General features: G+C 44.0%; 1 protein-coding gene across 2 annotated transcripts in view; it reads right to left on the bottom strand.

The window, feature by feature from the left end:
• Positions 1-12,175, bottom strand: part of LOC137349681 (extended synaptotagmin-2-like) — a 276,064-nt gene that overhangs the window by 5,011 nt on the left and 258,878 nt on the right. For both annotated transcript variants that reach the window (XM_068014993.1, XM_068014994.1), the window contains 4 exons: positions 9,173-9,271; positions 8,247-8,378; positions 6,843-6,948; positions 5,277-5,323 (listed from right to left, as the gene is read on the bottom strand). In XM_068014993.1, the coding sequence (XP_067871094.1) occupies positions 5,277-5,323; positions 6,843-6,948; positions 8,247-8,378; positions 9,173-9,271 (384 nt within the window). The remainder of the gene's footprint in view (positions 1-5,276; positions 5,324-6,842; positions 6,949-8,246; positions 8,379-9,172; positions 9,272-12,175) is intronic.

Raw genomic sequence — 12,175 nt, 5'->3', positions numbered from 1 at the left:
TACAAAGCTAGCCACAACTCAGGAACTGAAAATATCATGGGAGCAGTGACGTTCAGTAGTTGGGGTTAAGGACCATTGCTGGTGTGTAGCAGTTGGAACTTCATCTCATAGTCATAGAGTTATACAGCTCAGAAACAGGCCCTTTGGCCCATTGTGTCTGTGCTGGCCATCAAGCACCTATCTATTCTAATCCCATTTTCAGACTTGGCCCGTAGCCTTGTATGCTATGGTGTTTCAACAGCTCATCTAAATACTTCTTAAATGTTGTGAGGGTTCCTGCCTCTACCACATCTTCAGGCAGTGTGTTCCAGATTCCAACCACCCTCTGGGTGAAAAACTTTTTCCTCAAATCCCCTCTAAACCTCCTGCACCTTACCTTAAATCTATGCCCCCTGGTTATTGACCCCTCCGCTAGGGAAAAAGTTTCTTCCTATCTACCCTATCAATGCCCCTCACAATTTTGTATACCTCAATCAGGTCCACCCTCAGCCTTCTCTGCACTAAGGAAAACAACCCTAGCCTTTTCAGTTTCTCTTCATAGCTGAAATGCTCCAGCCCAGGCAACATCCTGGTGAATGGTGAGAGAGAGGAACTGAAGGAAATCAGTATTAGTAGAGAAATGGTATTGGGGAAATTGATGGGATTGAAGGCCGATAAATCCCCAGGGCCTGATAACCTACATCCCAGAGTACTTAAGGAAGTGGCCCTAGAAATAGTGGATGCATTGGTGGTCATCTTCCAAGATTCTATACACTCTGAAACAGTTCCTACAGAATGGAGGGTAGCTAATGTAACCCCATTATTTAAAAAGGGAGATAGAGAGAAAACAGGGAATTATAGACCAGTCAGCCTGATGTCGGTAATGGGGAAAATTCTAGAGTTTTTCGACAAAGGCCCACATAAGAGATTAGCGTATAAAATTAAAGCGCATGGGATTGGGGGTAGTGTATTGCGATGGATAGAAAATTGGTTGGCAGACAGGAAACAAAAAGTAGGAATAAAAGGGTCTTTTTCCAAATGGCAGGCAGTGACTAGTGGGGTACTGCAGGGATCGGTGCTAGGACCCCAGCTATTCACAATATACATTAATTATTTAGATGAGGGAACTAAATGTAATATCTCCAAATCTGCAGATGACACAAAACTGGGTGGGAGGGTGAGTTGTGAGGAGGATGCAGAGAGGCTTCAGGGTGATTTGGACAAGTTGAGTGAGTGGGAAAATGCATGGCAGATGCAGCATAATGTGGATAAATATGAGGTTATCCACTTTGGTATCAAAAACAGAAAGGCAGATTATTACTAAACAGCTATAAACTGAGAGAGGGGAATATGCAACGAGACCTGGGTGCTCTCGGACACAAGTCGCTGGAGGTAAGCATGCAGCATTGAGCAGCTTATTCGGGAGCAGAGAGTGCGAGCGAGTGAGCAGCTGGGAAGGTCAGTTTCAGCTTAAACTTAACTTCCTTTTGTTTTCGGCGGACCAAGGGGCTGCTGGGTAAGTAAAACCCTATATATTTGGGCCATTTAAAATAACTTGCCTTTCATTGCAGCAGCTTATTCGGGAGCAGAGAGTGCGAGCGAGTGAGCAGCTGGGAAGGTCAGTTTCAGCTTAAACTTAACTTCCTTTTGTTTTCGGCGGACCAAGGGGCTGCTGGGTAAGTAAAACCCTATATATTTGGGCCTTATCTGAACTCGAAACACTACACAGGTAGTGTCTCCCACCTGCCCTCCTCCTCTAACAAAAAAAAAGGACTCGGTGGTGTGTAGATAAGGTAAGGCTTTTTCTACTTTGTTTTTTATCGTGTGATTGGTAAAAACTTTTCGTTCCTTTTTCATTTATCTAAGTTTCCGACTAAGTTAAGCTTAAGATTAAAAATGGCAGGAGATCTCAGACTCCTGTTATGCTCCTCTTGCTCAATGTGGGAGCTCAGGGACACGGCTGATGTCCCTGACTCCTTCACGTGCAGGAAGTGTGTCCAGCCGCAGCTCTTGTTAGACCGCATGACGGCTCTGGAGCTGCGGATGGACTCACTTTGGAGCATCCGCAATGCTGAGGAGGTAGTGGATAGCACGTTTAGCGAATTGGTCACACCGCAGATTAGGATTGCAGAGGGAGAAAGAGAATGGGTGACCAAAAGGCAGAGAAAGAGCAGGAAGGCAGCGCAGGTGTCCCCTGCGGTCGTCTCCCTTCACAACAGGTATACCGCTTTGGATACTGTTGGGGGAAGATGGCTCACCAGGGGAAGGCAGCAGTAGCCAGGTTCATGGCACCATGGCTGGCTCTGCTGTTCAGAAGGGCAGGAAAAAGAGTGGAAGGGCTATAGTCATAGGGGATTCGATTGTAAGGGGAGTAGATAGACGGTTCTGTGGTCGAAAACGAGACTCCTGAATGGTATGTTGCCTCCCAGGTGCATGGGTCAGGGATGTCTCAGATCGGCTGCAGAACATTCTGAAGGGGGAGGGTGAATAGCCAGTTGTCGTTGTGCACATAGGCACCAATGATATAGGTAAAAAACGGGATAAGGTCCGACAAGCAGAATTTAGGGAGTTAGGAGCCAAGTTAAAAAGTAGGACCTCAGAGGTAGTAATCTCAGGATTGCTACCAGTGCCACGTGATAGTCAGAGTAGAAATGAAAGAATAGTCAGGATGAATGCGTGGCTTGAGAGATGGTGCAGGAGGGAGGGGTTCAGATTTTTGGGACATTGGGACCGGTTCTGGGGGAGGTGGGACCATTACAAATTGGATGGTCTACACCTGGGCCAGACTGGAACCAATGTCCTTGGGGGTGCTTTTGCTAACGCTGTTGGGGAGGGTTTAAACTAATGTGGCAGGGGGATGGGAACCATTTGAGGTCAGTGGACAGTAAGGAGGTAGTAACTAAAGCCTGTAAGGAACTAGATAATGAAGTCAGCGTGACTAAGGGAAAGAGTAGGCAGGGAGCAGATGATGAAAGCAAAGGGACTGGTGGTCTGAGGTGCATTTGTTTTAATGCAAGAAGTGTAGTAGGTAAGGCAGATGAACTTAGGGCTTGGATTAGTACCTGGGAGTATGATGTTATTGCTATTACTGAGACTTGGTTGAGGGAAGGGCATGATTGGCAACTAAATATCCCAGGATACCGATGCTTCAGGCGGGATAGAGAGGGAGGTAAAAGGGGTGGAGGAGTTGCATTACTGGTCAAAGAGGATATCACAGCTGTGCTGAAGGAGGGCACTATGGAGGACTCGAGCTGTGAGGCAATATGGGCAGAACTCAGAAATAGGAAGGGTACGGTAACAATGTTGGGGCTGTACTACAGGCCTCCCAACAGCGAGCGTGAGATAGAGGTACAAATATGTAAACAGATTATGTAAAGATGTAGGAGCAACAGGGTGGTGGTGATAGGAGATTTTAATTTTCCCAACATTGACTGGGATTCACTTAGTGTTAGAGGTCTAGATGGAGCAGAATTTGTAAGGAGCATCCAGGAGGGTTTTCTAGAGCAGTATGTAAATAGTCCAACTCGGGAAGGGGCCATACTGGACCTGGTGTTGGGGAATGAGCCCGGCCAGGTGGTTGAAGTTTCAGTAGGGGACTACTTTGGGAATAGTGATCACAATTCCGTAAGTTTTAGAATACTCAAGGACAAAGACGAGAGTGGTCCTAAAGGAAGAGTGCTAAATTGGGGGAAAGCCAACTATACCAAAATTCGGCAGGAGCTGGGGAATGTAGATTGGGAGCAGCTGTTTGAAGGTAAATCCACATGTGATATGTGGAAGGCTTTTAAAGAGAGGTTGATTAGCGTGCAGGAGAGACATGTTCCTGTGAAAATGAGGGATAGAAATGGCAAGATTAGGGAACCATGGATGACAGGTGAAATTGTGAGACTAGCTAAGAGGAAAAAGGAAGCATACATAAGGTCTAGGCGGCTGAAGAAAGACAAAGCTTTGAAAGAATATCGGGATTGTAGGCGCAATCTGAAACGAGGAATTAAGAGGGCTAAAAGGGGTCATGAAATATCTTTAGCAAACAGGGTTAAGGAAAATCCCAAAGCCTTTTATTCATACATAAGGAGCAAGAGGGTAACTAGAGAAAGGATTGGCCCACTCAAGGACAAAGGAGGAAAGTTATGCGTGGAGTCAGAGAAAATGGGTGAGATTCTAAACGGGTACTTTGCATCGGTATTCACCGAGGAGAGGGACATGACGGATGTTGAGGTTAGGGACAGATGTTTGATTACTCTAGGTCAAGTCGGCATAAGGAGGGAGGAAGTGTTGGGTATTCTAAAAGGCATTAAGGTGGACAAGTCCCCAGGTCCGGATGGGATCTATCCCAGGTTACTGTGGGAAGCGAGAGAGGAAATAGCTGGGGCCTTAACAGATATCTTTGCAACATCCTTAAACATGGGTGAGGTCCCGGAGGACTGGAGAATTGCTAATGCTGTCCCCTTGTTTAAGAAGGGTAGCAGGGATAATCCAGGTAATTATAGACCGGTGAGCCTGACGTCAGTGGTAGGGAAGCTGCTGGAGAAGATACTGAGGGATAGAATCTATTCCCATTTGGAAGAAAATGGGCTTATCAGTGATAGGCAACATGGTTTTGTGCAGGGAAGGTCATGTCTTACCAACTTAATAGAATTCTTTGAGGAAGTGACAAAGTTGATTGATGAGGGAAGGGCTGTAGATGTCATATACATGGACTTCAGTAAGGCGTTTGATAAGGTTCCCCATGGTAGGCTGATGGGAGAAAGTGTATTCTAGCCTGCACTGAGTCCTTTTCCATCACCACTGACCTTAATTTAGACTGTCCCCCACCACCCCCAGAGACACTTCATATTTAACATTCTCACCCTTGTGATTTAATCCCTTCAAGGTCTCCCCTTCCCCATCTCTGTAATTTCCTCAAGCCCATCAACACCTGCCTTTGATCTCACTGATCCTCTGCCTGCTGCATTTTCACACCTCTTCCCACCCATTCCACCACTGGTAAACATGACTTCAGCCACTCAGGCCTCATGATCTGGAATTCCCTCGCTAACACCCCTCCGCCCCTCTCTCTTCTTTAAAGACCCTCTGTAAACCCACCTCTGACCAAACTTTTGGTCACTCCCCTTCTAGCTTAGCATCCACTTTTCTTCACACCTCTGCAAGGGCCTAGGGACAATTTTCAATATAAATGAGAGAAGTTGTTCAGAAGCTGAAAGTATCAGCTTTGGTTACAAGCACGCTGCATTTCTACACTAGATAGTGTTCCAGCTTTATTGTTTGATTTTAGGAGTCAATATCTTGGTACTCACCACTGTGTAGAGCCTTTAGTCACCTCCTCTGTCATTTCTATTAGGAGCTACAATGAAAGAAATTACAGATATAGAGGGTTATACAGCATCTTAAGAGTATTGACTTGAACTGTTACCCTATCTTTCACTGTCAAATGTTGACTGATCCACTGTACATTTTAAGCACTTTCCTTTTCATTTAAAGGTAACTAATTTAAAAAGTGGAAAACAATATCATTAAGTATTTAAAGAAAGTTAAATGGTGGGCTGGAATTTATTCTGGTGCCTCGGCCCTCCATTGGACCCTGTTGCAATTCCACTACAGTCAGCCAATTAACTGCCTGCTGACAGGGGCAGTGTCCCTTTAGGGACGAGCGCCCGCCTCTAAAGCTGCTGGCCAATCGGAGGGCTGGCAGCTCTGTAGGACCGGCAGCGCTACTGAGAGTGGTGGCCACTGCCGGTATTGCAGCAGGCCCATAGTACAGAAGAAGGAAGAGATTCTGTGAGATGTAAGTGGAGTTGGAGTTGCTGGGGCCAGACAAACAAGCCTCAGTGACAGGGTGGGGCCTTGCTGGAGGGCAGGGGTGGGTGCCCTTCAGGGGCCATGGATTGCACCCAAGGGGTTCACTGCCTCCCCCCCACTCTGTTACCTGGTAGTGGCAGCGCCTCTGTCTTCCATGAAATTAAATGGAGGCAGGAAGAGGCCCTTACGTGGCCTTTAATTGAAGTGTCTTGGAATGTTTCATTATTTAAAATAAATGTTTTAATAACTTATAGAAATACAAGGTGTTGATAATTACAGAGAATATGAATTAGGAGCAGAAGACGACCATTCGGCCCCTCGAGCCTGCTCCACCATTCAATAAGATCATGCCTGATCTGTGTCTCGAATTCCACACTCCCATCTACCCCCGATAACCTTTGATTCCCTTGCCTAACAAGAATCTATCTACCTTTGCCTTAAAAATATTCAATGACCCTGCCTCCACCATCTTCTGAGGCAGAGAGTTCCAAAGTTGCACAACCCTCTGAGAGAAAACATTTCTCCTCATCTCTGTCCTAAAAGGGTGACCCCTAATTTTAAAACAATGCCCCCTAGTCTGGACTCACCAGCAAGAAGAAACATCCTTTCCACATCCACCTCGTCAAGACCGTTCAGGATCTTATATACTTCAATCAAGTCTCCCCTCACTCTTCTAAACTCCAATGAATACAAGCCCTGTCTGTCCAACCTTTCCTCATAAGACAACCTGCTCATTCCAGGTATCAATCTAGTAAACCTCCTCTGAACTGCCTCCAATGCATTTACATCCTGCCTTAAATAAGGAGACCAAAACTGCACATAGTATTCGCGATGTGGTCTCACCAATGCCCTGTATAACTGAAGCATAACATCCTTACTTTTAGTTTCAATTCCTCTCGTAATAAAGGATAGCATTCCATTAGCCTTCTTTATTACTTGCTGTACCTGCATACTAGCTTTTTGTGACTCATGCACAAGAACACCTAGATCCCCCTGAATGATAGTTACATTATTCCTCAGGTGCACTTTGACTGAAATTAGACAAATGAGAATGTGATACATGCCTTTCCCAGAAGCCCTTTGTCCCTTGATAAAAAGCCACCACTGTTCTTTACAGCTACATCCAGAGTTCTTTTCTGTACTTCTGCTTGCGACACAATGAACTCAAATCTATGGAAGAAACAAAGGATTAGGGAGCTCCTTCTCCATGAAAATCTGTTTTTGCAAAGACAAATGACACATCCATAGCTAACAGAGACCATTAGCTACTGCTCCACGTCACATAAAACACAGGCGATCAACTGTGGCACGCCACTCCCACACATATTTAAGATACTAACTTCATTCTGAGAGACTACAGCATTAATGTAGCATGTGTCCCTAGTGGAAAGAGAGTCAGTAACTTTAATAACCAGAGAAATCTTGAATAAAGTATGTTGCATTAACAACATGCTACTTTATGCCATGGTCTTGGTCTGTGGGACAATAGAAAATCACCATGTGACCTAACCCCTTGTAGCTGGTTGAAGAAGGTGATGATTGAGACCTAACAGCAGGATGACTGCCTGGCTCTCTTCATGTCTGGAAAATGCATAATGCTAGAGGGAAGGTAGGATTCCTAGGTAAGTGAAAAAGAGAATTAACTCTCTCGCCCCCCCACCCCGCCCCACTTTCTTCTCTTCAAGGCACTGACTTTTCCTTCGGTATAGTTCTCAGGTGTCTGCAGCCCTCCAGTACCTCACCCCAAATGACCATCCTTTAAGTGTGAACCTAACTGCAAGTCCAAGTGAGTGGGGGATCATCACAGAGAGTGATCTTGACCTCACTCAGCATTCACATCAACGCACTACCCAGTAGGTATCACTAAACAGCAGGAACACCAGAAATACAGGTTGTCTTTCTATTCCTAGCTCAGGTTAACGAAAGCCAATTATTACATCAACTAACTCAGCATAGAAGAAGAATGAAACTTATATCCTTCCTAATTTGTATGGCTCAGTCCATATCATGTGGTACACTTATTGAGTGGAGAGAACTGGATTTATATTCCTTAGAAAATGAAAATATGCATTGGTGAAATACCCATTCCTATTGCACTGGTGACAATGAGTCAGACGAACGGTTGCACCCTATTACAAAATAAAACCTTTGAAACATCAGAATGTATGGATTGTGAGTGGGTGTTGGAATATAATTGGACCTCATATGGGAAAGCTCAATAGGTAATAGTCTCCAACAGGAAACAACATTCCAAGCATTTCAAATGAATAAAATGCCATTATATTAACATGTTTAATTACTTTTTTTGTAAATATAGTAATTGTTGTGACGTTTATGCCACAAATCTTACTTCCAGTAGTAAGTTTTTAGTTTAGTGGATTAATAATTCGATAACATTCAGGCAATAACATAATAAATGGTCTTAAACTGGAACATTTTCAAACAAATGGAAATGTTTCTCTACCCACGTTTCGTCATAGACTGGATTTAACTGTCTCTTCAGCACAGATGTTTTTCTCCTTCCCGATCTTCTCTTGTCGGGCAGCAAATACAATCGAACATACGGATCGGAGCCATCCTCAGAAAAAGCTATTAAATTACTACAAAAAAAATGTAACCAATAGCGTTAATTCAAACTTCTAGTACCAGCAGGAAATAATCTAGAAAGACTGTAATCACCATCTCTATCTTCACACTGGAGAAGAAAATAGAATTCTCCATTTGTTGGAATGAGAAATAATGTAAACACAGATTACATTATTGCCCATAAACTATTCAAACTTCAAAATTACTTAAGTTATATTTTTTTTCTTGCTATGCCAGTTTATAAGAAGCCTTTTCCTTTTCGATCAGCATTTAGTTTTTCTTCACTCCACTGTGCAGTCTATCACCCTGTAACAGCACAACAGCTCCTCAATGTCATGCTCAACATAATTCAAGCAAATCATTACTTCGAAACCCCTCAATGCCAGTTCTTGGTATAACATAAGAAAGCCTGGAGTGAAGAAAAGATTTCAGGCAATCAAGGTTGCTCTCCTTCTGGTCCATGGTCATCTTAACTGTGGACTCACCTCCGACTGCCCAAGATGTACCTGCATTCTCTTCCCAACTACCATGAAGGAACAGGAGTAGGCTATTCAGCCCCTCCAGCTTGTTCCAGCATGAAACAGAACAGGAATCAACTGCTGTTCGCGTTCATCAATGAGACTTTCAGTGTGTACCTGTAATACTTGATTCAAGAATGTGAATAATTCACATTCCCATTCCACACACCAAATTATAAACTGATTGCTTTTCAAAACACTTCCTAGTTATTGTCTTTCATCCTTTACTTTACAAACCCCGTATGTACATGTGCAGACACAACAATACATCTGTCTGCTATATTACCTACCGGCAAGCATGTACAACCACAATGAGCTTGTTTCTTTGAGAACTGTGCCGAAGTGTTAGCTGAATCTGACCCAATGGCGACTGGCCAAGAGTTGTTCCACTGCAACACATAAAAAGTACAAAGATTCACTGATAAGATCCACTCTGATGAAACACTAATGAATTATACCATTCATTACAAACAAAATTAGAAGCTAAGTGGCAAAAGGCTGTAAAACATTGCACAGTCTTAAAACTTAGTTTTATAAATAAATTGATATGCTCATCGGGATAAAGGGTATGTTGCTGGGCAACTGAACTGTTTTCAACTCTGTCAGCGACTGCGCTGCATGGATAATGTGCAGAGCAAAACGTCATCTACACTGATCCAACACGAGACAAAAGGCATCTCTCTACTACTGCAGAGGGATATTTTCACTTCTTACACGAGCATTTGCAAGACCTTTAAGTAAAATTGCTAATTAATGCCACTTACTATTGAAATGCAAGCAATTCTGCATTGTAATCTGATGCCCGTGACTCAGGTTGTAATCTACCTAAATGCTGTTTATACAGAGCCAGCTGAGCAAGTCAGATTGGATTCAAACACAGATGATCAGGATAAGAGAATGTTCTGAATCAAAAATGCTCAGTAGTTTTTTTCTAATCATCACAGAAAAATCCAGTACCTATAATAATCACGTTTTAAACTTTACCATGAGCATATTTACATAATGGAAATATTTTACTGTTTCAAAAATATATACAACTTACTTCAGGATGAACTCAACATGAAACTGCGCTACAGTGACCTCAGAGCATTTTGGTCACATCAAGCAGCCAAAGCTACTCTGCCCCCAGCTCCACAACCCCTCCACTCACCCCCAATTCAGATTTCCTCCGTGTAACATTCAGGGCACAATCAATTCGAGACAAGGAGTGTCCCATAGCATTTTTAATGTAGAAATACTACAACTCAGGGCTAATAGTGCAATGCAATATATATATTTTATATACACCCTGTGGGACCAAAGGGCACAACATATTCATCACTCAAAGCCTATGGCCAGGCTGAACTGCAGAAACAGTTTATTGTAGCCACCTGTACATTTCCCAACTGAGGTGGGAATTTAATGTCATACAGAGAAAGAGTAACACAGAGGATCATCTAACAACCCCCCCCCCCAACTAGGTTACTTTCAATCCGCCTTTAAGAATTAACGACAACTTATATTTGTATAGCACCTTTAACGTAATAAAACATCTCAAGACTCTTCACAGCAACATTATAAAACAAAATATCACACCGAGGCACATAAGGAACTATTAGGTCAGATGACCAAAAGTTGGGTCAAAGAGGTAGGTTTTACTGAGTGACTAGAAGGAGAAAAATGAGGTTGAGAGATGGAGAGGTGTAGGGAAGGAATTCCAGAGTTTAGGGTCGAGGCAACTGAAGGCACGCCCATCAATGGTGTGTAATGCAAATGATCGTTGCATGTAAAATGGAATGGAAAGAGTTGTGAGGCAACTGATGCTCTGTATCAAAGGAATCTGATCTCTATTGCACTTTCTGAAATGTCAAGTTTTAACCGTTTTGTTATTTTTTTTTTTAAAACAGATTTTTATGAATTAAGTCTAATTTTGGAAAAAGATTAAAATCAGGGATGCTCAAGAGGCCAGAATTATATGAGCAGATATCTCGGAGGGTTATGGGGCTGGAGGAGATTACAAAAATAGAGAGGGGTGAGGCCATGGAAGGATTTGAAAACAAGGATGTGAATTTTAAAATCAAGATGTTGCTTGACCACGGGCTGAATTCTATAAGCCCGCCACCATGAAAAAAGCACGGCGGCTCATTTAAATAGCCAGGGTGGGCAGTGTCCCTTCCCCGCTCGTATCATGTGGAGGGGCGGACTGTCCGTCCCTGGCAATGGGTGTCAGCTGCCTGTGCGCAGGCGCTGACGCCATTTTTAAAGGACTGTTAGCCTTACCTGCAAAATTAAATATTTAAAGTTAAATAGCATTAAAAAAATAAATACCTCTCTTTTGCCGCTCTCCCACCCCAATAACAATTGAATTATTTGCCCTTCCCCCCCCCACTCCAAAACCTTTACAATCTGACCTTCCCCCCACAACCGCACAAAGTTCAAACTATAACCCTTCCCAGCATCCCCTACACGCATGACGTTAATTTGACCCCGTCCCCCACACTGAGAAACTTGCCCCTCCCCACCAGCGTTGTGCCTCGTTTCCCTGGACAGGGATCTGAAGGCGCGGCAGTGCCGGCCACCGGGGTGAAGATCGTGGCGGGACTTTAGGAGGCAGTGGGAGAGTAATTAATGCAGGAATTTTAAATTATTTAACTATTTAAATTGCAGTCCGGTCGCCAAGCCGCGGCGGGTGGGGGGGGGGGGGGGGGGGGGGGCGGGGTGGGCCGCCACGGGGTCTCGCTGCTGCCGGCAATATCAGATCAGGCCCTGCAGGCGTCGAGGTCCGTGGCGAGCCTCAGCTGGGGCCATCTTCAGGCAACCCCCTGCCACGGATCCCGATGTCGAGGGCTCTATAGAATCCAGCCCCAGGAGTCAATGTCGGTCAGCGAGCACAGGGGTGATGGGTGATGGGACTTGGTGCGAGTTAAGACATGGGCAGCAGTGTTTTGGATGGCCTCAAATTTACAGACGGTAAAAAAGAGTAGACCAGCCAGGAGTAAGTTGCAATAGTCCTGCTCCTATTTTCTATGTTTCTACTAAAGGGATCAAAAGGTATGGGGTGAAAGCAGGAACAGGTTACTCAGTTGGATGATCAGCCACAATCATAATGAATAGCGGAGCAGGCTCGCAGGGCCTAATGGCCTACTCCTGCTCCTATTTTCTATGTTTCTATGAATGAGGGTTTCAGCAGCAGACAAGTTGAAGTATGATTAAAAGTAATTTGTTGGCTGTTTAAAAGAGGCATGTAGGAAATACTTTTCTTTCAGAGACATTTTTTTCTTCAGCAAACAAAATCAAGTGATTTTATACTCCAT

The sequence above is a fragment of the Heterodontus francisci genome, chromosome 2 (assembly GCF_036365525.1).
Source record: "Heterodontus francisci isolate sHetFra1 chromosome 2, sHetFra1.hap1, whole genome shotgun sequence".
Classification (NCBI taxonomy): Eukaryota; Metazoa; Chordata; class Chondrichthyes; order Heterodontiformes; family Heterodontidae; genus Heterodontus; species Heterodontus francisci.
The sequence above is the reverse complement of the archived record's forward strand: the minus strand, read 5'-3'. Positions and strand labels throughout refer to the sequence as shown.